Consider the following 26,681-nt stretch of genomic DNA (forward strand, 5'->3'; position numbering starts at 1 on the left):
TGAGGCAGAAGAATCGCTTGAACCTGGGAGGCGGAGGTTGCAGTGAGCCAAGATTCCACCATTGCACTCCAGCCTGGGCGACAGAGCGAGACTCTGTCTCAAAAACAAAACAAAACAAAACAAACCAACAAAAAACACCAACTCTCTTAGTGCTTTTTTTTTTTTTTTTTTTTTTTTGAGATGGGGTCTTGCTCTGTCACCCAGGTTGGAGCACAATGGCATGATCTCGGCTCACTGCAAGCTCTGCCTCCTGGGTTCAACCAATTCTCCTGCCTCAGCCTCCCGAGTAGCTGGGATTACAGGCATGCACTACCACACCTGCCTAATTTTTGTATTTTTAGTAGAGACGGGGTTTCGCCATGTTGGCCAGGCTGGTCTCGAACTCCTGACCGCATGTGATCTGCCTGCCTTGGCCTCCCAAAGTGCTGGGATTACAGGCATGAGCCACCACACCCGGCTGCAATTTTTAAGATTATAATACATTGTTATTAAGTATAATTGCCTTATTGTGCAGTAGATCTCTTGAATTTATCCCTCCTGTCTGAAATTTTTTTCCTTTGGCCAACATCTCTCCAACATCACCCCCTCCAGCTCCTAGTAACCACCGTTCTACTCTCTGCTTCTGTGAGTTCAACATTTTTAGATTCCATATGTAAGTGAAATTATACAGTATTTGTCTTTTTGTGACTGGCTTATTTTATTACCATAATGTCCTCTAGGTTGATGAATGTTATTACAAATGACAGGATATTCCTTCCTTTCCTAAGGAAAATATGCCATTGTTTATATATACCACATCTTCTTATTCATTTGTCCATTGATGGACAGGTAGGTTGGTTCCATATCTCAGCTACTGGGAGTAATCCTGCAATGAGCATGGAAGTGCAGACATTTCTTCCAGGTACTGATTTTACTCCCTCTGGATATACCCAGTAGTACAATTGCTGGTTCATATGGTAGTTTTAGTTTTAACTTTCTGAGGAACTTCGTACTGTTTTCTATAAATGGCTGTACTAATTTTTGTTTTTACCAACAGTGTACAAGGGTGCTCTTTTCTCTACATCCTTGCTAACATTTAGCTTTTGTCTTTTTGGTAATAGCCATTCTAATAGGCATGAGGTGATATATCATTTTGGTTGTAATTTGCATTTCTGTAATGACTAGTGGTTTGAGCATTTTTTCATATGCCTATTGGCCATTTGTGTGTCTTCTTCTGAGAAATGTCTTTTCAGATCTTTTGCCCAATGTTTCAGTCAGGTTATTTGCTTTCTTGCTATTGAGTTGTTCTGAGTTCTTTGTATGTTTTGGATATTAACCTTCTTAGCAGATGTATAAACCATACATCTGCAAATATTTCCTCCTATTCCATAGGTGGTCTTTTTACTCTGCTGGCGGTTTCCTTTGCTGTACAGAAGCTCACTTTTCCTACTTAAAATGTATCTTAAGATTGTAAACCTAATATCTACATGGTCATTAAAGTGGCTTGTCACCCATATACAGCTGTGTTTTATTAGCATTTTGACTTTTTTTTCTTCTTTTCCTCGTGCACAGATGATTCTCCTGTTTCTTTTACAATATTATTATTATAAAAGCACTATGTGAGTAGATTCTCACTGTAAGTGTTTTAAACTGTGGTAGAATACAGACGCAATAGGAAAGTCTCTCTCCATCATCTGCAGTGCTCCCTAACACACAGATTTCCTTCCCCAGAGGTGAGCACAGTCAGCATTTGGTGAGTGCTCTTCTAGTCACCATCCATTTACAGCGGTGTGTATTATACAATGACTTCTTCTGTCGCTTTCTTGTAGCACGGTATGTCTTGGGAAATCTTTCCATGTCAGGACTTAAAGGTTCAATTTGTTTTCTTTCCTTTGTTATTACTGTTGTTGTTGATGGTTATGTAGTATTTTATTTTATGAGTATACCTAATATTTTACTGCTTGCCTATGGATAGACATTAAGTTTTTAGTTTTTAACTCTTACAATGAAGCAATCCTGTACCAGCATGTGTCTTTGTGCACATATATAAGTATCTCTGTTGGGTAGTTGCCTGTAAGTGGAATTGCTGCGTCAAAGTGAATCTTATTTTTGGTTTTGATCAATGGTGCCAAATTATCTTCCCAAAGGAATTTACCAGTTTAAACTTTACCAGTGGTGTTTAAGATTGCTTGTTTTCCTAATCAAGTGTTTAGAAACACTTGATGATGTCATTATGTTCATTTTTGTCAATGAATGTTTTAATTTGCATTCTTCTAGATTGTGTCTCTGTAGATCTGACCTTGTCTACTTTCTGCCTTTTAGTAATTCCTCAACATTGCCGGTTACTTGATGGTATCTTTTTAAAATTTTCTTGGTGTGAATCTGTCTATAGCTATCTGTGTAGGGTGGGATATCTTTTCTGTCACTTCAGAGAACTTTAGGCAGGAGGTAGAGTAAACTTGTGCACTTAATCTACTATCCTGATAAATTTCATCCTTTCTGAGCTATGACTATAATATTTACAATTTTGTTTCTTTTTTCTCCTTAACATTATGATCTTTTTTTCTTATTACATAGCAATATAACTGGCATATGATATTCTACTCTGTACTGTAGTTATAATAATTTGTCTATTGATGCCTATTGCTAAAATTTTACTTTATTGTTTATTTATTTTGAGATCGAGTCTCACTTTGTTGCCTAGGCAGGAGTGCAGTGGCACGATCTTGGCTCACTGTAACCTCTGCATTCTGGGTTCAAGCAATTCTCCTGCTTCAGCCTCCTGAGTAGCTAGGACTACAGGTGTGCACCACCATGCCCGGCTAATTTTTGTATTTTTAGTAGAGATGCGTTTCACTGTTGGTCAGGCTGGTCTCAAACTCCTGACTTCAGGTGATCCACCCGCCTTGGCCTCTCAAAGTCCTGGGATTACAGGTGTGAGCTACCATACCCGGCCAAAATTTTATAAATAATATTGCTTCCAACACTGAACATACAGGCTCTGGGCTCAGATGGTTTTACTGGTAATTCTTTGTAATTTTAGTGCTCTGTTATTGTCTTTTTTTTTTTTTTTTTTTTTTTTTTTTTTGAGACAGAGTTTCTCTCTGTCTCTCAGGCTGGAGTGCAGTGGTGTGATCTTGGCTCACTGCAACCTCCAACACCCGGATTCAAGCAATTCTCCTGCCTCAGCCTCCCAAGTAGCTGGGATTACAGGAGCACGCCACCATGCCCAGCTAATTTTTGTATTTTTAGTAGAGACAGGGTTTCACCACATTGGGCAGCCTGGTGTCAAATTCCTGGCCTCAACTGATCCACCTGCCTCAGCTTCCCAAAGTGCTGGGATTATAGGCGTGAGCCACCGCACCTGGCCTGTCATTGATTCTTCAATATGGAAATGAGTAGACAGCTGCCCAGCTGACCTGTGACCTAAACCTAACACTGATACCATCCAGTAACAATAGCACAAAAAGCAAGAACTTTAAACCAGCCTCAATTATGAATATAGATTCTAAGTAATCTACTCTCAAATAGATGCTCTCAAGTAGAATTATAATGGAAATGGCCAATTAAGTTTACTCCAAGAATGGCTTAATATTAAGAAACCTATTGATAACAACATATTAGGTTGTTAAATGTGAAAAACTATTATCTCCATATATGCAGAAAATACATTTAACCAACTATCTCTAATAACACTTTTTGGAAAAAAAATAGGATACTTCTTTTACAAGTTGCAGAGTATCTACCTCAAACCATTGGAGGCATTTTTATTAGAAGCAGGAACAAAACAAGTTTGCCCTCTGCTACTTGATATTCTTTTAGAAGCTCTAGCCAATGCAGTAAGGTTTGCAGAAACAGAAATAAGAACTAAGGCTTTTAGGATTATTTGATATTATTTTAGAAGCTCTGGTCAATGCCGTAAGGCCAATGCAGAAACAGAAATAAGAACTAAGGCTTTGAGGATTAAGTAAGGTAACATTTCAACTTCCCTCCTATGGTGTTTTTAAGTCAGATAAGACACTGTGATTATAGATTCTGTTTTTTTTTTTTTAATTACTAATAAGACATATTTACAAAAGAAAGGCAAAATTGTCTCTTTCATCTTAAGACACATCTCCTGGTGCTTTTTTGATCTTGGTCCTTGCTCGGTGACTCATCTTGATTATCTGATCTGTGTTGAGGTCTCTCTCAAACCTTCAGTCACCAGCACAGGAGTGGGTGGGTGTTCAATACCTGTTCTGTCTTTGATGACCTTTCAATGAGCTGTTTTTGCAATCATGGGAGTACTAGAAGAACAAACTCTTAAGCGATGACACTGTTGTCTTGACACTTGACTATGTTTAGCAAACCATTGAAGTGTACCCTCAGTGCTATGCATCTCTGCAGTGTATAGCTGCTGTACGTTATCAGGGGTCATTCGGAAGTAACTGGTCTGGTTGAACACCACACAGAAATCTTTACTAATTAGCTAGCTATCTCTAACTTTGGTTTGCAACTCCAGTCTGTGAAATCTATGTCTCTCTCTCTCTCTCTTTTTTTTTTCCCTGATAGCATGTGGAGAGGGCCAAATGTGAACTGTGTTGACAGCACTGGCTACACACCCCTGCACCATGCTGCTTTGAATGGCCATAAGTAAGTATCAATGTACTGCATCCCTGCCCTCACCCTACAGAACCCAGGCCTTCACGTTGCCTTTTCATTTTCTAGAAAAGTTTGCTGGCTGGGCTTAGTGACTCATGCCTGTAATCCCAGCACTTTGGGAGGCCGAGGTGGGAGGATCACATGAAACTGAGCTTGAGAGCAGCCTGGGCAACAAAGCAAGCCTCCATCTCCACACACACAAAAAAATTTTTTAAATTAACCAGGCGTGGTAGCATGCCTGAAGTCCTAGCTACTCAGGAGGCTAAGGCAGGAGGATTACTTAAGCCCAGGAGTTTGAGGCTGCAGAGAGCTATGATTGTGCCATTGCATTCCAGCCTGGGTGACAGAACGACCCTATCTGTAAAAAACGAAAACAAAACAAAGGTTTGCTAAGCGGTGGCACTGAAAAACAGAGAAAAACAAACCTAAGTTCAGTTCATTCAGGATTTCTGTGTCTTTCTTTCATGTGTTATTTAAACATCCTTCCCCACCCCATCCACCAAAAAATCTTTAGCCAAGAGTTAAGTTTTACCTTTACTTCTGCTTGTTCCTTTCCCCTCTGGAATGTTCCAGTGCTACGTAATGTTCTAGGTATGATGATCACATTTGGGGCAGCCAGAACATAAAGGGGCTGGAATCTATTAGGTAACTAACTGCTCGATAAACTGAAAATAGACTGAGTGGTCATGAGAAAGCTGTCTTCGGTTTCAATAGTTATTTATTTACTCTCTCTTCTTGCCTGCCATTCTTTCCTCATAAAATTAGCCCTGTACACAAGAACCCTTTTTAAGGGGAAAAAATACATTAAATGGCCTATGTAATTCTCCCGAGTATAGAGAAGTTATTAGGAACTGGGTGGGATCTGTGTGCAACATTCTCTGGAGAAGGCATGCTTTGGGGAGAATTTGAGAGAGAAGGCAGAGGCTTAAGTGATGGGGCACTGCCCTTCAGATTGCTCAGCAAAGGGGCAGGCATTGTCAGGGCGCACAGTGAGTGGTTTTGCCAGGATGTCAAAGAATGTAAACCAGAGTGTAACAAAATAGAAGGTGTTAAAGGAAAACAAGTACTATAGGCAATAAGTAGCAGCAGTGTAGTTTTTTTGTTTTTGTTTTTTTTGAGATGGAGTTTCATTCTTGTTGCCCAGGCTGGAGTGCAGTGGCACAATCTCGGCTCACTGCAACCTCCACCTCCTGGGTTCAAGCAATTCTCCTGCCTCAGCCTTCTAAGTAACTGGGATTGCAGGCACCTGCCACCACACGCGGCTAATTTTTGTATTTTTAGTAGAGACGGGGTTTCACCACGTTGGTCAGGCTGGTCTCAAACTCCTGATCTCAGGTGATCTGCCCGCCTCGGCCTCCCAAAGTGCTGGGATTACAGGCATGAGTCACGGTGCCCGGCCACCAGTGTAGTTTTTATGAGGAGGGATTATTGGAATCATTTTAGATTTTGCTGAGCAAGGAGCTCCAGAGCCCTCACCCCCTTAGAGTATTTTGTGTCACTTGTCCAATATTTGACCCACCCTGATTGACTCCAACATACCAGAAAGAGGCAATGGTTGTTTCCTTCAGCATTAAACATTTCTAAAGTACACTGAATATAATCGTTAAGTCTTTTCTGTAGCCATCTTAGATATAGCTAAAAAGAAATCTATAGAGAACACTGTTCCCATATATCTGAATATATCTGAATTAAAGTGAATCTTGAACTTAAATGGCTATAGTTTGCTAGCCAAATTCATTTCCAGATGCTGTTTCTATTTACAGTGGGGATTTTCTTTGACCTCACATTCATAGGGATAATTATATACTGGTATCTGTTTAATTAGTGCTGTCACCAGGAAAAAAGCAAGTTCCTCTTTCTGGGGATATCAAATGATAACATATGTATCTGGCTTGCTTTTGCCGTAACCTTTTATTGATTGATTGATTGATTGATTTTGAGAGAGAGTCTCGCTCTGTCGCCCAGGCTGGAGTGCAATGGCGCAATCTCAGCTCACTGCAACCTCTGCCTCCCGGGTTCAAGCAATTCTCCCTGCCTCAGCCTCCCAAGTAGCTGGGATTACAGGCACCCACCACCACGCCTGGCTAATTTTTGTATTTTTGGTGGAAACGGGGTTTTGCCATGTTGGCCAGGCTGGTCTTGAATTCCTGACCTCAGGTGATCCACCCACCTCGGCTTCCCAAAGTGCTGGGATTACAGGCGTGAGCCACTCCGCCCAGACTGCAATAACTTTTATTCTGCTTGACCTCTCTGCTTTCAGCGCCTACATCACTACATGCTCTGAATAATGTGGTGAATAATTATATTTGTCTTGTATGATTACTTTTATGTAAATTCAACACCTGAATGATGTTTAAACATCATAAACAAGGAAACAGGTTTGGACAAAGAGTCCAAACATTTTTTTTTTTTTTTTTTTTTTTGAGATAGAGTCTGGCTCTGTCACCCAGGCTAGAGTGCAACAGCCCTATCTCGGCTCACTGCAGCCTCCGCCTCCCAGGTTCAAGTGATTCTCCCGCCAAAGCTTCCCGAGTAGATGAGACTACAGGCGCCTACCACTGTGCCCGGCTAATTTTTGTATTTTTAGTAGAGACGGGGTTTCACCATCTTGGCCAGGCTGGTCTCGAATCCGCCTGCCTCAACCTCCCAAAGTGCTGGGATTACAGGCTTGAGCCACTGTACCCGGCCCAGACATTTTCAAAGTAGTAGAAAATAGATTACCGGGCCGGGCGCGGTGGCTCAAGCCTGTAATCCCAGCACTTTGGGAGGCCGAGACGGGCGGATCATGAGGTCAGGAGATCGAGACCATCCTGGCTAACCCGGTGAAACCCCATCTCTACTAAAAAATACAAAAAACTAGCCGGGCGAGGTGGCGGGCGCCTGTAGTCCCAGCTACTTGGGAGGCTGAGGCAGGAGAATGGCCTAAACCCGGGAGGCGGAGCTTGCAGTGAGCCGAGATCTGGCCACTGCACTCCAGCCTGGGCGACAGAGCGAGACTCTGTCTCAAAAAAAAAAAAAAAAAAAAAAAAAAAAAAGATTACCAAGAAAGCCTAAACAGAGAGGTGATGAGTCAGTATAGCATGGCTCAAGGTGGTTCAGCTGCGTATCATCAGCTGTACAAGTAGCTCATGGAATAAAAGGAAAAGCCTGGGCGGTGAGGTCAGGTAGAGACGCAGGAGCCAAATGAGATATATCTGTGAAAAGGCTTTGTGCCATACAGGTGTAAAGAGCTGTTAGCTGGAAAGACTCTTGAGTTCTACTAACTCATGATTGATTTTTACCTTCTAGGGATGTGGTTGAGGTTCTTCTGAGGAACGATGCGCTGACCAATGTGGCTGACTCGAAAGGCTGCTACCCTCTGCATTTGGCAGCTTGGAAAGGAGATGCCCAGATAGTGCGGTTGCTCATCCATCAAGGGCCTTCACACACCAGAGTCAATGAACAGGTCGGAAGGAAGGGAGGCTTTCCTCCCTCCATTCAGCTGTAGCCAGATGTGGCAACCCCATCACCATCTTAGCCCCACAATTCAAATCTCAGAGAACCAGCTCTTCGTTTGTTTTTTTGATAATCAGTTCCTTAGCATGGAACCACCTCTTCCATACCCTAAATATGACTCCCCTCTTCCCAGTTGTACTCTTCTTAGTAGATCTTATACTGTGAGGATGTATTTTATATGCATTTGACTCATGCATATTTGCGATAGTACTAGAATAAAAAATGTATACACAGTCAGCCCTTTGTTTCCAGGACCTCCCCATAGATACCAAAATCCAAGGATGCTCAAGTCTCTTATGTAAAACGGCAAAGTAACATTAGCGCTGTCTGTGGGTTCCACATGTGCAGATTTACCAACCATGGATGGAAACCTGTGGATATGAAGGGCCAACTGTATTCACTTTATGTGCAAAATTTGAAATAATGCAAACCCTACAAAATTGCATGGAGTCAGTTTCAAGCTAGTGAGCTTAATTAACTGTAGGCCAGGTGTGGTGGCTCATGCCTGTAATCCCAGCACTTTGGAAAGCTGAGGTAGGAGAATTGCTTGAGGCCAGGAGGCCAGGAGTTTGAGACCAGCCTGAGCAACATAGTGAGGCACCCCCATCTCCCCGACCCCATCTCTATAAAAAATTTTTAAAAAAGAAAAAAAAAAAGGCTAGATGTGGTGGCACACACCTGTAGTCCCAGCTACTCAGGAGGCTGAGACGGGGGCGGGGGATCACTTAAGCCCAGGAGTTTGAGGGTGCAGTGAGCCATGATTATGCCACTGCACTGCAGCCTGGGTGACAGAGTGAGACCCTGTCTCAAAAATAAATTGTGTTTATGCCTTTGACATGGCAGTGTAACTTTCCCAGTGTTTGTCAGTACTGTGTAAACCATGCTGTTGTTTTACATACATCAGAACTTGCAGCAGTAGAAGTACTCATGCTAGTGCCAAAAAATGAACTCACAAATCAAACACATGTGAGTGGAGGGCAGAGGTGATTCAGTGGAATGAAGATCATTTCCATGATGTCCTCCAAATGAGCATGCTTTGAAAAAGCAGAGGTGATTCTTAGAAAATGAAAAAGGCTGGATTTAAGCAAAAATAACCTTATAATGGCCATGGATTTAATTACTCTGAGAATATACTTCCTCTTCTTTACATGTATATCTTTGGAAAAAATTGTACTTGGATTATGCAAGTTAAAACTTGCCTCTTACAAATACAACTCCCTGTTATTTGAGTTGGAGGTTGTGTGCAAGTTTGAGAGGAGACGGGCGTTCCTTACATGATAAGCCATTCTCCCCTTTCCACTCTCTGCTCTGAACTGAAGTAGATACTCTTCTCAGTTCCTTGAAGGAGGGAGATGTTGATGTTTCTCAGTAAGCTTAGGGACTGTTTTTCTAATGACTTTGCCGAGAGGGGATTGTTAAATTACCTGTAGGATTAGATCAAGGTTTTCCCTCAAAAAATAGGAAATTATCCTGGCGAGTCCATCTGTCAGGAGACTCATGCAGTTCTTAGTTAGCTGTTAAGAGCATGACTTTGATTCTGAGAAGGGCAGCTTCATTCTGAGACATGAGAAAATTAATGTAGTGCTCCCACATCTCTTGATTTGGAGATTGTGTGTATATAACTGTTAATCAGCCTTCCTTTCCCCTTTTGGGCTGTATTTTTTGGGTAGGTGAGCAACAGACATTTGAAATCATCAATGAGGATGTTTGTTTATAACATTTGGGAATGAAAAGTAGCTGTTTAGAATTACCTCTTTAGAATCTAAGTGCAATTTTACTCCTCCTAGCTAAAGTGGTCATGTCTCTTCTCTGGAGGAAATGCATAATGAAGTGTGCTTGTAACTAATATTCTTCAACGTTGGAAAGACTGGTCACCCATTAAAGTCCTTCTCATTTAAGAAATGTTCAGCAACCATTTCTAATCCTCTTTGCTCACTTTTGCCTTGAAACACAGCTGCTTGGATTTTTGAGCTACTTGAGTGTGCTAGCTTAACCTGCTCACAGCTGCCTCCTGCCTGGAGTATCAGTTGATAGATGGGACCCCAGCCCAATGCTTTGAGTATCTGGTAGGCAGGTGGGTGGGCAGGAGCTGGGCAAGATGTCTGCAGTGGCTTGAAGACTTTAATGGATCTAGCTAGTGGTTACAAGCACTATATGGTTTCATTTTAAAACCATTAATGTGGTTCCAGTAGGATGCTTAGATTAAAGGGGGGTAAGAGTAAGGTGCCCTGGAGGTTGTCTTTCTTATTAACTTCCCTTTGAGGCATCCAGAGGGCAGATTCAAGTTCTAGGGTTGGGTTCCCTCAGGGCTGTGTATTGCTTTGATATATTTCATCCATTTTGTCATCACTTTTTCTTTTCCTCTCCTTTTTGTAGAATGCTCTTGAGATCAAAGAACTCAAAAAGTACGGCCCCTTTGACCCTTATATCAATGCCAAGGTGTGTACTTTGCTGCCAGGAATTCTCTGCATCATTTCTCCAAGCTGTACCTCCTCTTTGGTCCTCTCCGCTTCTACTCTTGTCCACTCAGGCTCCTCCTCATCACGCTGACTGTTGTCTGCTTCAGCCCATCTGCTTTTGGCTTGTCTGGGAATGGGAAAATGCAGCTGCAGTGGGTTTTGACTTTATTTTTTAAACCCATACTAATTTGGGAAACGGTGGGTGGTTTTTTCTGGAATATTTGAAATGGCAGGAATGGGGAAATAAAAGGGACCATATTACATACTTAATTTACAATTTTGATTCTTAAAAATTTTTAAATGTAGTTAAGAGATGTCAAATTATCTTACTTTTTAAATAAGCATAGAAAAAGTGATTCAGTTGTACTTCCTGGAATTAAAAAAATATTTTTAGCCTACTTTCTATTTGTCTTTTGAAATGGAATCTGATTTTCAGGTTTCAGTAGCTAATGGTGGAGATGTGGAGGAAAGGACAAGCGTGATCCATTTTATTCCTTTAAAAGCGGTTGCATGCCTCTCTCTGATTTCCTGGAGTTTGTGCATCTCTGCCTGATGCTTTAAAACCACACCCAGTATCTCCAGCCATTCGCTTCACTCTGCTCGATCACGCTTGACCCAGGAAGGGTTCTGAAATAGGAAACGATGTTGCAGGACCAAGGTGGGCACCTGCCTTAGTCTCCCTCCCCATGAGGCTGGGACAAAGCGTAGTTTGATGTGCCTGGTGATGAACAGGCCAGCCCTGTCTGCCCCTCAGCCTTTACCACATCTGAGCAGCAGAGCTTGTTCATTGGGTGATGGTGTTAGCCTCTTTCCTTGGTGCTCTCACCCGCTGGTTTTGGTCAGAGATTTTATTCAGATGAAGTTTGCTTTTTGGCAACAGTCTGGAGTGTGCTCAAGACACTGCATTATCCACATTAGCTACCTTTTACTTGCTCTGGAAACAGCTGCCTTGGGGAAGAGAAACATAAGGTTCTTCTGTATGTTTCCAAACAAGGCAGATATTTCATGCTTTTGAGAAATAGTGATTTAGCAAAGGAAGCCCCCTATGGGCTGGACCTGGGAAGGCCCTGTGGGAGATTTTGTTCAGCTGTTGGGTCTTAATGGTAGAGAAGCAATTTGACCTTAGGTAGTGGAGCACATCAGCTTTGTTTTGGCTTACTCTTTCTTACCTCCTTCCCCTTCCCTTCCCTTCCTTTTCCTTTCCTTTCTTTCTTTCATTTTAGAAAGGGTCTCCCTCTGTTGCCCAGGCTGAAGTGCAGTGATTGGCCTGCTCTCTGTATTGTGTTTTCTAGTCTTCAGAATAGGAAGATACTCTTAGTTTTTTTGTTTTTTGTTTTGGAAGTATAGTAGTAGAGTGGAAAACTCATAAATCATAGGCGTTCATGTAGACCAGAATTTAAGTTCTGGGATGCGACTTATTAGTTTTGTTGACTTGAGCAAGTTGCTTAATTTCTCTGAACCTGTTTGCTCTTTTGTAAAATGCGGCACTACCATCTACCTTGCTGGATTGTTTTGGAGTTTAAGATAACATATATAAAGTAAAAATATCTGGTAACTAGTAATATTTGAGATGCTAATTTTTTAAAGTGTATATAATGTATTTCTGCAAAGGCATTTTTGGAATCTGTTTTTGTTACTAGTAGATGACACTTAATGAAACATTATGCAGTTAGTCTATTCAGTTTTCTTTTATGGGGAGGAAACTTGAAGTGATTGTTTTCCCAATAGTGGTTAGTGTAGTGAGCTTGTAAAGCTTTGATAAAGGGCAAGACTTTGGTTCTTGAAAGTACATTTTCCTATCCTTTAATTTTGCACATATAAAATAAAATTTGTTTAAATGTAGTAAGAACATACTTCTTTCTTTGGAAATAATTCCCTTTGCCTCTACCCTGAAAGGCCAATTGTTGCAAACCACATTAAGAGTAAAGCTGAGGCCAGATGCTGCGATTACCGCTGTAATCCAAGCACTTTGGGAGGCTGAGGCTGGTGGATCAGCAGAGGTCAGGGGTTCAAGACCAACCTGGCCAACATGGTGAAACCCTGTCTCCACTAAAAATACAAAAATTAACTGCATGTGGTGGCGTGTGCCTATAATCCCAGCTACTTGGGAGGCTGAGGCAGGAGAATCACTTGAACCCAGGAGGCAGAGGTTGCAGTGAGCCGAGATCGTGCCACTACACTCCAGCCTGGGCGACAGGCTCAAAAAAAAAAAAAAAAGTAAAGGTGGCCAGTGTAGTGGCTCACACTTGTAATCCCAGAATTTGGGAGGCCGAGGCTGAAGATTGCTTGAGCCCAGGAATGTGGGACCAACCTGGACAACATAATGAGATCCCATCTCTAGAAAAAATAAAAAATTAACCAGGCATAGTGGATAGTGGTACATGCCTGTATCCCAAATTCTTGGGAGGCTGAGGTGGGAGGATCATTTGAGCCCAGGAGGTCGAGGCTGTAGTGAGCAGTGATCACTGTCACCTGGGCAACAGAGTGAGACCCTGTCTCAAAAATAATAGTAATAATAATAATAATAATAAGAGAGAGAGAGACAGAGAGGTAAGCTGTTTGGGTTGTGCTGAGAATGCAAACCCGTCTTGAGCTGATTCAAATCTAACCTCCCTTGACCAGGCATGGTGACTCACCCCTGTAACCGCAGCACTTTGGGAGGCTGAGGCTGGTGAATTACTTGAGGTCAGGAGTTCGAGACCAGCCTAGCCAACATGGTGAAAACCTGTGACTACTAAAAATATAAAAATTAGCCAGGCGTGGTGGCACATGCCTATAATCAGGAGACTGAGGCAGGAGAATGACTTGAACCCGGGAAGCAGAAGTTGCAGTGAGCCAAGGTTACGCCACTGCACTCCAGCCTGGATGACAGAGAAGACTCCGTCTAAAAAAAAAAAAACCAAAAACTGATCTCCCTAGGTTTTGTCCTGATTCAGTGAATTTTTATAGATCTGGCTTATGTCTAGGAATTGTTTTGTTAAAGTACTTTTGAGTGCTAAGTTCTGTCAGGCACCTGTACAAATTAAGAAGACTCAGATGGCTTGTTTTGGGAGCAGAAGTAGTTTTTAGGAGCTTTCATGTTCTTCTTCGACATTTGGGGCCTTTTTCAACAAGTCAGTTTAAACCAGCCAAATGAAAATTGCTCATTTACCCCCTCTTAACAATTCTTCCTTAGTCTGAGTATCATAAAATGAGCAACAATCAAATTAATATTAGGGCACATCTATTTTTTTGGTACATTTAAAATTATTTCACAGTCTTAGAACAGAAAGGGACTTGGAATTTTATCTAGACCAATTGCCTCCAAATGTAATCAACCTTTCCAGTTGCATTAGAATCACCTGGCAAGCTTCTAAAATACTTTTTATTTAAAAAAAAAAAAACTTCTAACTTAAAGTTGTAAGAATAATGCCATGAACTATAGTACACTCTTCTTGATACTCCAGTGTTAACATTTTGCTACCTTTCCTTTCTCTCTCTCCCTCTCTCTCTCTCTCTCTCTGTGTGTGTGTGTGTGTGTGTGTGTGTGTGTATGCATTAATTGTTGTCACTGATGAAATATTTGATATTAAGTCATGGACATTATGACCCTTTAATCCTAAACACTTCCGTTTTGGTATTAGTTAGTTGTTTGACCTAAATCTCCTAAGAATAAGGACATTCACTTATAAAGCCACAATACATTTATTACATTTGGAAAATTCAATATTGATACAATACCATTATCTAATATAGAATCTATGTTCAAATTTTACCAGTTGTCTCAAAGATGCCCTTTAGAGCAATTTTTTTTATGATCAAGAATCCAGTCCAGGAGCATACATATTAATAGTATGGAACAGTTCCTTGGCCATTCTTAGCCTTTCATGACTTGGATGGTTTTTAAGAGCACAGGGCAGTTGTTTTGTATGCTGTCTTTCAGTTTAGCTTTGTTTGATATTTCCTCATGATTAGATTCTGGGTGTACATTTTTGGCAGGAGCACCAGGGAAGTGGTATTACGTCCTTTTTAGTGCCTTGCATCAACAAGGCACATGACATTGGTTTGTGTCTCATTCTTGATGATTATGATTGATTGCTGAAGTCGGTGCCTACAAATCTGGGGTTGGACCTACTACTAGCATTTTGTTGTTGTTGTTGTTCCCATGTAATTCCAAAATAAAACTAATTTGAAAACCACCAATTTAGGCCAACTTTCCACGTAGAGCAGGAATCTTTTTATCATTTGAAAGGTGACCCTCTACCCCTTATTCTAATTATTTGCTTGTTTTCCCTAATAACAAACAGAACTCATTACTACTTGGCAGCCTGTTTTTGGATTCTGTTGAGTTTTGGTTTGTTAAGTTTGATTGGCATCTATCTTCCTAAACCTTCCATTTTTTTGGATTAGAGTTCTGCTTTCCAGAACAGTACAGAATAAATCTAACTCTTCTTCCACATGATGGACTTGCTTTCATGCTTCTCCTGTGTCCTCTCAATCTCAGACTTAGTTTTTCCTTTCTTCCCATTATGGTATGTTTTTCTAGGGCCTACACTTTCTCTTTTTTTGAGACGGAGTCTTGCTCTGTCGCCCAGGCTGAAGTGCAGTGGCGCAATCTCAGCTCGCTGCAAGCTCCGCCTCCCGGGATCACACCATTCTCCTACCTCAGCCTCCCGAGTAGCTGGGACTACAGGTGCCTGCCACCACGCCCAGCTAATTTTTTGTATTTTTAGTAGAGGCGGGATTTCACCGTGTTTGCCACGATGGTCTCGATCTCCTGACCTTGTGATCCGCCCGCCTTGGTCTCCCAAAGTGCTGGGATTACAGGCATGAGCCACCACGCCCAGCCAGAAGTAGGTCTTAAGATGGGTAGGAATGGAGAATTTGTGCAAAAGCATTGGGGGAAATTTGGGCTATTTCCTCTCACTCACTTTTCTTAGTCCAGATTCGTAGTAATGAGATTCTGGGAACTCTGGAGGTATTGTGAACACCTGTAGTGAGATTTGGAAGGTGTGACGGGGAAACATTCCAGATGATCAGGAGTCTGTGCTGCTCCTTAGAATCCTTCCTTTTCTTGTCAGTGTGTTAACCAGCACTTAATAAGCGTTTCCTGGGCCTTACCCTCTGAGGTACTACTTTGGCAAGTGTGAGGTTGGACTTCCTACAAGTTATTTTTAAGCTCCCATGTAATTCCAAAATGAAGCCAGTTTGAGAGTCACTGATAGTTCTTGCCCTGATGGTTGTCAGGCTCAAAAAGCCTACAGTAATAAGAGTTTATTGTGATGGCTTGTGTCAGTGATGGATGTGATCACCATAGATATAAGAAACTTGGGTATTATAGTTACCAGACCATGTCTGGCATGGCTGAAACCTAAGTAAGATGCTCCCTGTACTGTGACTATGAGTGTAACTTTCTGCAGAGATGTATTTTTAACATGAGGCGGGAAGTTTGCCAGTAGTGATTATGACCTTGCCTTTAGCAGGGCAGCTTTGTGAGAGCTGCTTTCATTCTGGCAAAGAAGACATAGAGAAGATTTTTTTTTTTTTCTTTGCTGGATGGTTTAGACTTTTACAGTTCTTTAGCCCTAATGGCATACTTTTTATAAAATCAAGGACAATTTATTCTGTTTGTTGGGAGACAACTTGGATCTAAAAGAGACAGTAGTATTTGCATCAGAGTAAATAGTTTTTCTGGATTGGAGTTTTAATATGAATAAGCTGACTTTCATGGCTCTTTCTATCACACTCATCTTGAGATGTACAACCTGGAGAATCCTTTTAAACTTTGGGTTACTACTCTGCCCCAGAATTACTCCATAGAAAGATCCTGTGAGTTTTTGTTAATGGTGTTGGTTCATCAAGAGAAAGTGATGATCAACCAGAGAAATGTTGGGTTAAAAAAGAGAGAAACTGGCCGGGCGCGGTGGCTCAAGCCTGTAATCCCAGCACTTTGGGAGGCCGAGGCGGGTGGATCACGAGGTCAGGAGATCGAGACTATCCTGGCTAACATGGTGAAACCCCGTCTCTACTAAAAATACAAAAAACTAGCCGGGCGTGGTGGCGGGCGCCTGTAGTCTCAGCTACTTGGGAGGCTGAGGCGGGAGAATGGCGTGAACCCGGGAGGCGGAGCTTGCAGTGAGCCGAGATCACGCCACTGCACTCCAGCCTGGGAGACACAGCGAGACTCCGTCTCAAAAAAAAAAAAAAAAAAAAAAAGAGAAACTGAAGGGACAGCTCTAAGTTTGCTTAGGAAACTCATGCCATAGCTTAATAGGAAATAGGCCTTCCAAATGGGTATCCTAAAAGGTTTGTTTGGCACAGGGAGGACCTCAAAGACTTGCTTTCTGCCCAGCATTTCCCCTTCCTCCAGACTTTTAGGTTACATGGAATTTGCCCCTTAGGGCCCAGTCATATTATAGGAGGCTGTGGCTGGCAGGCTGGCTGTATCCTTTGGCCAGCGAAGGGTGTCGGCACTTTCCTGGCAGCTGCTCTCCTTGAGTTGTGTTTGAGCTCAGTGCAGCTTCCTCTGCATCCTCTGTTTATTTGTGTGCATTTATCTTTGCATGTGTCCTGCTACTACTTTTTCTGTCCTTATTTCATGTAAAAATTTTTCTTTGCCATTGTCCTCACCTTTTGGGGGCTTGCTCCCAGCAGCTGTGGATCTTTCTGGTATACTTGGTATAGTTGGAAAAAATGATGCAGTCAAATGCCAGATCAAAAGCAGATGGAATTGCATATGCGTGTTTGGGTAACTCCTAATCCATTACTTTTAGTGTTATGAATAGAATTAAAGCAATTGCAGAAACATTTAATTTCGACCTTTTGACCACTGAAAGGTGCACAATATTGACTTGACTGACAAAGCCCCTCTTAAGCTTTCTTTCCCAAAAGTAGCAGAAGCCTCCTGGATAAATTTAGGAATCTCAAAATGTTGTGGGAGAATTATTTTCATCAGTGCTTCTCAAAAAGGAGAGGTCATGGGACTTACTTTATTTCTGCTCTAATTAGACATTGTCAGTAGTAAAAGAGCATAATTGGAATGACTAACATTTTGCCTCTGATGGTTGATAAAGCACACAATTCTCCCATTTTATCCCAAATTCTGTCTTTAGTTTGAAACAAAATTGGCATTAGAGGACCGTGGGTTGTGAGCTTGAATTGATAGCAATATTACATCTGAATATTTTGCACCTCTCACACAAAACATGCCAGCGTTTGCCTCTTTCTTACGTAAGAAACATCTTCCTGTGCTGGCTGCCATTTTAATGAAGTAGATACTGCATGCGTTGCTTGATGCAGGCTCCTGGAGTAGGCACAGTGCAGCGTCAGGGTCCCCTATTTCTCTGTGACTAAGCCCGAGTGCACCCTTTCCCTGGAAATGGCTTTTGGCTGATACCTTGGGCGATTTTTAGTCTGCTCTGTTACTTTCACTGTTTGCTGATTGATTTGCATGCAAGAAGCTACGCAGATGAAAAACTTTTATTAAAAAGCTTATGTGTAAGGCAGTGGATGGTTGACAAATCCAGAATCAGAACCATAGGGTTGAATACATACAAATTGTAAAACCATTTGAAGTTTAAACTGAAATAATAGCAGTGATATTATTGGTATTCATCTTGCCAGGGCTTCTACCAAATGCCTGCCACATTTTCTTGTTCACTCTCCTTACAACCTGGAGACCCTTCCTTCGTGGCACACAGGGGATTGCCAGTGTTTAAGAGATGACTTCTCCCTTCTCACAATCACTGGGGGAAGGTGTCGCTGATTAGACCAGTCAGTCTTGTTTGTGGGGGAATATGCCTGGATTCCGACTTTTATTAGCCCCCAAGTATTGCTGCTATTTTTCTCATTTAAATTTCAGTGGTTTTACGTGTGGTTGTCCTGATCAGGTGCCCGTCTGCCAGTCACCTTTCTGATGTGATCTGCTTGTTAACCCTTTAGAACAATGACAACGAGACGGCCCTGCATTGTGCAGCACAGTATGGCCACACAGAGGTGGTGAAGGTGCTCTTAGAGGAGCTGACGGACCCCACCATGCGCAACAACAAATTTGAGACCCCTTTGGACCTGGCAGCACTGTACGGGCGACTGGAGGTGGTGAAAATGCTCCTTAATGCACACCCCAACCTCTTGAGCTGCAACACTAAGAAGCACACCCCTCTGCACTTGGCAGCAAGGAATGGCCACAAAGCCGTGGTCCAGGTTCTCCTCGATGCTGGCATGGACAGCAACTACCAGGTAGCGGGGCGGGTGGGGGCTCCTCCAATCTCAAGAGACTCAGTCATTTTGCAGAAGGCACAAGGACCATGCTGCTGGGCCTAGGCTGTGCTCTTTATTTAGCACGTTTCACATCATGTTTCAAATGCTTCCTTTTGCTGACTCATTTTAATGTGACACTTCAAAAACAAATGAACTCCTCAAGCAAGTCTATTATTTTTTTGTTTCTTTTCAGGGGGTAATCCATAGTCATTAAACTCTGAAAAGATGTGCTTATGGACTGGCTCTCAAAACCAGAAAAGTTTCATTATCTTCCTATCCATGTGTTCCCACTGCCACCATTTAGCGCCTCCAAAGTCTCATCAGCTTGACGTTGCCAGCAAGAAATGCCACATTTCCTTTCTTTGTTAGCCTCTCCCATTCAGATGAATGATTCCTTAGGTTTTGTGTTGACCAAACCACATTTGAAGTGAGGGTGTTTCTCTTGTACTTTTCTTCTCATTACTCCTTCCACCCAGGAAGGTAGAGTTCTGAGGCATTTCACCAGTAGATGGCTCTAAGAGTAACTGTTCAGTTATTCACGTGTGGCCTGTTGGTGGCACAGACATGGCCTTGGTGTATGGGCCACAATCATGGTTTTGGAATCCACACAAGAAAAGCTGGAAAGATAATGACAGAGGGCTTTGTGTGGTTTGTTTTATTTTGTGTCCTTTCTTGTCTGTGTCCCCTTTGTCATGTGAAGCCGCACCAAACTGTTCTGATGACATCCTGCTCTGCGCTCTTGTTTGCTTTCCAGACGGAGATGGGCAGTGCTTTGCATGAGGCTGCTTTGTTTGGCAAGACCGATGTGGTGCAAATCCTGCTGGCCGCAGGTGAGAGGTCGGCAGCGCTCTTGTCTACACAGCATGCCAGGGTTGGGACTGTTTCTCCCTCATCCCCTAGGGGGAGTTTTGCTGGCCATGTTTGAACTCAATGTACGTGTATCTCCACTGGTTGAGTACAAGTGTGTAAACTATTCTTGAATAGCTGGATTAAATGGCTTTGGATGAAAAATGTTGGCCATACTGATGACAGCCTTAAATGTCCTAAAATTTGACCTCTTGGAGGCTGGCTTGAAAATGCTCACTCCCCTGGTCCACCTGGTGTGCCTTTCTAGGAACTGATGTCAACATAAAAGATAACCGTGGACTGACTGCCCTAGACACTGTTCGGGAACTGCCTTCTCAAAAGAGCCAGCAGATAGCAGCATTAATTGAAGGTATTCTCCTTTCTCCCTGTCTGGGTGACCAGGGGACACACGAATTGAACCAAGGCATTTGTATTTGGTGCAGCAGTTTTTTGTTTATTTTTTTTTAATCTTGCCATGTAGATCACATGACTGGAAAAAGAAGTGCAAGAGAAGTAGATAAGACCCCCCCACCCCAGCCACCTCTCATCTCCAGTATGGACTCCATATCACAGAAGTCTCAGGGTAAGGCAACTCTCCCCTATCAGTAAAGGGTTGCTCAGCTTGGAAAGAGTTGAACATTCGTGGGCAGAATGGAAAAATCTTAATTTAAATAATAATTTTGGGGGGTTGTGATTACTTAGTAAGTTTATATTAAGTTCATTTTTTGCCAACTACTATATGAAGTTTTATTGGACATAGTTTATGCTTTTGCCTGTGGGCCTCTTCTTTCCTACTTTATTTTAGCCTCTACTTTTCCAGTTGGCTCTATGAGATCTATTCAGGGATGTGTAGTAGGGAGGATCATCTCAAGATGAACTCAAATATCAGTGAAACCTTCTTTTTCTAACACACAATCATAATGTAGTGCCTTGTGCATAGTTGACTAGTAATAATTTCTTTTTTTTTTTTTTTTTTTTCTGAGACAGAGTCTCACTCTGTCGCCTAGGCTGGAGTGCAGTGGCGCGATCTCAGCTCACTGCAACCTCTGCCTCCTGGGTTCAAGTGATTCTCCTGCCTCAGCCTCCTGAGTAGCTGGGATTATAGGCACCTACCACTATGCCCAGCTAATTTTTTTGCATTTTGAGTAGAGACAGGGTTTCACCATGTTGGCCAGGCTGGTCTTGAACTCCTGACCTTGTGATTTGTCTGCCTCAACTTCCCAAAGTGCTGGGATTATAGGCATGAGCCACTGTGCCTGGCCAATATTTAATGAGTATCATCTGATTGGTAGGTGGGTACATGGCAGATTTTGATAATATAACATATGAGCAACAAATGTGGTCTGGATGGGAGCTTAGGGAGTCCAGCCTAACTATCAGTAGTCAGGATCCACCTTTTCAGATGCATTTAGCAAACTTTTGGGTCCTTGATATGATGAATACAAAGATAGAATAAAGACTGACACCTTTCCCCAAATATGGATCACAATAAAGAAGGCTAGAAAAACAGAACAAAGTTAGAAGTGAAAAAAGGGAAAGGGATTTCCCAGAGGGGTATAGGGAGATAAGGGCTAAAGGGTGCCCAGCTCTCTGTACTATGGAGTCCTTGTCTTCCTCCCACATGCACTTTTTTTCTTGACTTCATAATCTGCTAGTAAGGGGATTAGTAGTTCACTAACCTCTTCAAGGATTTTACATTTATAGTTTTGATTATTTACAGGCAACCCAGAGTTGCCTGGGCTCTAACCGTTGGTAACTTTGCAGAGTCACACGTTTGGATTGCAGGTGCTCCGAGGCTGATAGTTATCAAACAGGCCAGGCTAACAGCTCAGAAAGCCTTTGCCGTCTTCTATTTTGTTTGAGCATGTAGAGGCTTTTATTAAAGAATGTAAAGGGTAACTTAAGTTTTTCAGTTACACCTTGCTATATTTTATGGGTTTAGTTAATGTCATTATGGTATTGAGGTATTTTGGGACTTTATAAAGGTCTTGGGAGTATCCCTTATAGATGTCAATGGTTTTTCATCCTGAATTAGGGAAAAATCTGTTTAGATCTCAGGGTATAAAGAACAGCTGAAACGATATGTATTCTTGTCCATGGAACAAACTAATCATTTTCTTGCTCTGGGTTAGTGTTTGTGAGCGCGGGTGACTAAAGAGGCTTTGGGTTGCTGCACTGGTTGGAACCTGAGATTCAGGTCCCCTTTAGTGACTCTCTTGCCCTCCATCCTCCATCCTCCTCTCAGGTGACGTGGAGAAAGCAGTGACTGAACTGATTATCGATTTTGACGCAAATGCTGAAGAAGAGGGTCCCTACGAAGCTCTGTATAACGCTGTCTCCTGCCATTCGTTGGACAGCACGGCCAGCGGGCGATCGTCTGACCGAGACTCCACGAACAAGGAGGCTGAGGCAGCAGGAGTGAAACCTGCTGGAGTGAGGCCTGTATGTGGCCCGGGGGCTGTGTTGGCAGGCTGGCCCGTGAGGTGATGGGGCACAGGGAAAGGAAGTGTGATCCCTGGTGCCAGCTCATGTTTCCGAGGCCTGGAGCCCACTTGTTCTCTTCTTCTTCTTGGGGCTCTGCTGGGTCTCTCTTGCTGAGTGTCCTAAAACTATACAGATCACACTGAGGTAGAGTTTTATTTTTTCCAATTTAATTTTCAGTATAACCAGCTTGCATCTTTACGTGACTTCATTGGCCTTAGAGCAAATTAAAGCATTTTATTTCCGTTTAGCCTTAGTGTTGCTTCTGTCTTTGGAATATTTGCTGTATATTGTCTGTTTTCTCTCTGAAAAGCAGAAACATATGGTGAAAGAAGCTCACTGAAATGAGTTCCTATCTGTCCTGAGCATATGCTCACCATCCACTTACCCTGAAAGGATTCTCCATTTGGATTTGGGCAGGTTCTAGATTCAGCAGGGTTGTAGCAGGGCTTAACATTGTATTTATTAGTATGTGACATTCCTATTTTATCTAATTATAATGCCTCCAGCCATTGAGATAATAGGATGAGAACAACTCTGAATTTTCCCTTCTCAAGGTCGACTTTCCCATCTTTCTGTTTCTTTCTCTGGTACAGATGCTCCTTGACTTACGATGGGATTATATCCTGATAAAACCATCGTAAGTTGAAAATCTCATAAGTCAAAAACGCAGGTAATACACCTACCAAACACCATAGCTTAGCCTAGCCTAGGTTAAATGTGCTCAGAATACTTACATGAGCCTACAATTTGGCAAAATCATTTAACACAAAGGCTGTTTTATAATAAAGTGTTGAATAGCTTATATCATTTTTTGAATACTGCACTGAAAGTGAAAAACAGAATGGTTCTGTGAGTCCTTGGAAGGACAGTTTCTACTGAATGCGTATTGCTTTCCCTCGATGATAAGGTTGGAACATTGTACCATCGCAGGTCAGACAGTCTGTACCTGCTTTTACTTCTAGTCTTGTGCGTCGTTCCTGAGATAGCTTACCCCCGGCTTCTCCCCTAGGGTTATGTTGGGAGTGTAGGCCTGAATCACTGGTCCCACTGACCTTCCTCCACTGCCAGGCACAACAATTTCAGGTTCTGAGCACTGCCCATTAGCTAAACTGACCACTGCTCTAATGAGATCCTAGTGCTAAGCCCATCTAGAGACATATTTTCAGGCCTATGTTATTTCTTCCTGTTGGAGGGGCTGGCCTTTCCCTTTTGGTCTGAATCTGGCTTGTGACCATTTTGATGATTCTTTGGCTGCAGGTAACTCTTGTTTCTTGCAGGTGTGCCCTGGGAATGGCCTTATGATTCTTAGAGTGTTCTTTTTCGTTAGACTCCTTGCTGTGCCCTGCTGTGCCCTGAAACACCATTTTAGTATGGATCTGGGAAAGGCCCGCAGTCTAGTGGTAGTCCACCAGAGTGGGTGTTATCAAGGACTGTGACAAAACTCCTTGTGAGTGATGAAAGCAAGTGCATGTGCCGAGCACCACCAGTATAGCGCTTCTATAGACAGCTAGTTTTTTCACTTATTTTGCTTTTAGGCACAACTGAAGAAAGAAAATCCAGGTTTGGAGGGAGGTGGTGTTTTAATTGGTACTTATAGGTGATGCCCATTAGGGGGCGCTGGAGTCTTTGGAAGAAGCCGCTCAGGGTTACTGAAGAAAGCTGAGAATGAGTTCTTGTGATTGATTTCCACAGGTCTCTTTGTTCCCTCATGCTCTCCTGGTTGCCTCCTGCTCTCCCCTCTGTGGTCCTAAGCAGAAATGGGTGGATGCTTTGCCATTTTTACTTGTGTATGTTGTGGCTGTGCTGTCTTCCAGGCCCTTGGTAATTAACTATGGCAAAGGGCGTGTTTACCTCTTGGTAAACACAATGAATGATGGTATGTGTAAATCACCACTGTACTTCTAGGCCCTGCTCCAAAGTTTTCACCTTAGAAAAAAAGAGACACAGGTATTTCTGTTTCCTTCCCGTGTCCCTGGTGATTGTTTCTTCCACAAAAGGCTTCCATATTGTTCTTTCTAGGCCTTTTTAGCATTAGGAAGGCTTCTAGGATGAGTTCTTTTTGTTGTTGTGTTTCCTTTTTGTTTTTTCCCCTCAGTTACTTGGTGTCCCAAGGTTAGTTAACTGGTGATGGATACAGGCCTGCTCCTTTTGCTGTTCCCTTCCTTATAAGGTGACAGTGGGACCAGGTTCCTGCACTTCTGGAGCAAAGAAGGGTAGGGAAAGTGGGACTTAGTGGGACATCTGATATAAATAGCTTTGTTTGGCTTGAACATACAGACTTGTTTTGAAGTAGTTGCCATTGGGCATCCATCTGGTTCCAGGGTCTGTGTGAATGACTGACTTATCAAGATAGAACACTGAACAGTGAAGCCTGTTTTAAGAGAGATATTATGGATGCCAAAATGCTAATGCGGGTAGCTCCTAAAACATGAGAAACATCTTTCCATGCAGATTTTGCTTGGGCTCTCGCATAACTCAGCATTCTCTGCTTTGACTTTCTGAAATACTCCTGTTTTAACAACACAGTGAACAAACCTACAAGCCAGGGAATGAGCCTGCAGGACAGCTCTGGTTTTGGGTCCCCCACTCCCTTTAGTAGGAACACTGATTCTCAAGCATGACCAGGGCTTTGGAATATAAACAGTGCTAAAGGCCCTGCAGGTACAATGGTAAATATCTCTTCAGCTTTCAGTTTTCCTTCATCAGGATCCTCCTGTGCATTCCTGAAATTGTTCACCCATGATCTAACTTATCCTGTGTCACCTCTTCAGTGGCTTTCTTATTCTAGAGCAGGGGTTGGCAAACTACAGTCCACAAGTGTCTGATTTTGTAAATAACGTTTTATTGGAGCACAGCCACACTCGTTCATTTACATATCATGTGTGGCTACTTTTGCATTATAATGGCAGAGTTGACTGCAAAGCCTAAAATACTCACTATATGGCCCTTAAAGAAAAAGCTTCTTTTCTTTTTAAAAATGGGTTTAGATGGGCTGGGCACAGTGGCTCACGCCTGTAATCCCAGCACTTTGGGAGGCCAAGGCGAGCGGGCAGATCACGAGGTCAGGAGATCAAGACCATGCTGGGTAACACAGTGAAACCCCGTCTCTACTAAAAATACAAAAAATTAGCCGGGCGTGGTAGCGGGCGCCTGTAGTCCCAGCTACTCGGGAGGCTGAGGCAGGAGAATGGCATGAACCCAGGAGGCGGAGCTTGCAGTGAGCCGAGATAGCGCCACTGCACTCCTGCCTGGGTGACAGAGTGAGACTCCGTCTCAAAAGAAAAAAAATTTTTTTAAATGGGTTTAGATGAAATAGAGTTTCATATAACACTTATTATTGAAGGAGGCAACCAAGGATAAGAGCTTTTTGCTAATAAATGGGAATAGACCAGTATCAGAGCATTAACGTTTCAACAGGAATTAACGTTTTTGTCCTTGATTACTTTCGTCATTACTTCCTCAATAACTTTGATTCTTTAGAACAAATTTCACAGGTTGATTTCTTTTGATCCAGTGTTTCCTCTTTCTAGAGTAGACTGAAAAGTGAGCCACTGATTTTCCTAAGGTAAAGTTTTATGTATCAGTATTATGAAGGACATTTTCTAACAAGGCAGTTATGTGTTTTCAGTACTGGCATTTCTCACTGTGGTCCAGGATATGAAAGAGGTGTTTATGATCTCTGCCACAGACTTCGAAAACTGTAAAGCATGCTAATTGAGTTGTGTATGTGTGCACAGAGTTCTCCATCTGTTCAGAGACTAAATCTTGACTTTAGTCTCTCAAGGGAGTTCCGTACATTATTCTTTTTCATTTCCAAGGGCTAAGATGAGGGCAAACCAAAAAATTAGATACTTGATAAAAGAGATAGCAAAATATTTGTTTTTTTCTCTTCTGCAGAGGGAACGTCCACCGCCTCCAGCAAAGCCACCGCCGGATGAAGAGGAAGAAGACCGCATAGATAAGAAGTATTTTCCCTTGACAGCTTCTGAGGTAGAGGGTTGTGGGTTTATTCCCATTGCTGAAATTTGAGTTTGTTGAAAAGTGCATCGATGGGTACTTTAAAAGACTTTGCTTTCTCATCTTCTCATCAACTCTTTGGATTATAAATTTGTATTATGTGTACTAGTAATCTGGAATAAGACCTTTCAAACTCACAAAGAATTTTAATATAGCACTCGCATACCACACTATATGGAAAGTAAAATGTACATTTTCTCCTGGCTCCAATAAGCTGAACAGTCTCACTTTTTGCTTTTAAGCCTCTTGTCTTTTGATACAAGATGTAGTGCTTCCCTTTAATCACTGTTCCCTAGACTGTGCCTCATTAGCAAGCTTTAGTGCTTCTGCCCCAAACATCTTATTCCTGTTTTTGTATTTTTTCCTGTTCATTTCACATGAAGACTCTACACCAGGACAAACATGAATTGAGCCATGAAGACTCAATTAGAAAAGACGTAGGAATTATGTGGGATGGCCAGGGCTGGAAGATCAAAGAAGTTTATTTGAAAAGAATAGTCTACCCTTTTGAAAAGGAAATGT

The 26,681-nt window shown here is 42.3% G+C and overlaps 3 protein-coding genes across 9 annotated transcripts in view; 1 reads left to right on the forward strand and 2 right to left on the reverse strand.

Annotated features, from left to right (window-relative positions):
- RPS10 (ribosomal protein S10) overlaps positions 1-26,681 on the reverse strand; it is a 624,010-nt gene that overhangs the window by 543,077 nt on the left and 54,252 nt on the right. The gene's annotated exons all lie outside the window — the stretch shown is intronic.
- The window catches only part of TAF11 (TATA-box binding protein associated factor 11), a 322,409-nt gene that overhangs the window by 84,551 nt on the left and 211,177 nt on the right, over positions 1-26,681 (reverse strand). The gene's annotated exons all lie outside the window — the stretch shown is intronic.
- ANKS1A (ankyrin repeat and sterile alpha motif domain containing 1A) overlaps positions 1-26,681 on the forward strand; it is a 192,227-nt gene that overhangs the window by 72,857 nt on the left and 92,689 nt on the right. For 3 of the 7 annotated variants that reach the window (XM_050787558.1, XM_050787559.1, XM_050787562.1), the window contains exons 2-10: positions 4,531-4,611; positions 7,909-8,065; positions 10,492-10,554; positions 18,495-18,791; positions 19,567-19,642; positions 19,927-20,028; positions 20,140-20,241; positions 21,904-22,100; positions 26,040-26,132. In XM_050787558.1, the coding sequence (XP_050643515.1) occupies positions 4,531-4,611; positions 7,909-8,065; positions 10,492-10,554; positions 18,495-18,791; positions 19,567-19,642; positions 19,927-20,028; positions 20,140-20,241; positions 21,904-22,100; positions 26,040-26,132 (1,168 nt within the window). The remainder of the gene's footprint in view (positions 1-4,530; positions 4,612-7,908; positions 8,066-10,491; positions 10,555-18,494; positions 18,792-19,566; positions 19,643-19,926; positions 20,029-20,139; positions 20,242-21,903; positions 22,101-26,039; positions 26,133-26,681) is intronic. The other 4 variants (XM_050787564.1, XM_050787560.1, XM_050787563.1 and 1 more) reach the window with 2 other exon arrangements.

Source organism: Macaca thibetana, chromosome 4 (genome assembly GCF_024542745.1).
Source record: "Macaca thibetana thibetana isolate TM-01 chromosome 4, ASM2454274v1, whole genome shotgun sequence".
NCBI classification, from domain to species: domain Eukaryota; kingdom Metazoa; phylum Chordata; class Mammalia; order Primates; family Cercopithecidae; genus Macaca; species Macaca thibetana.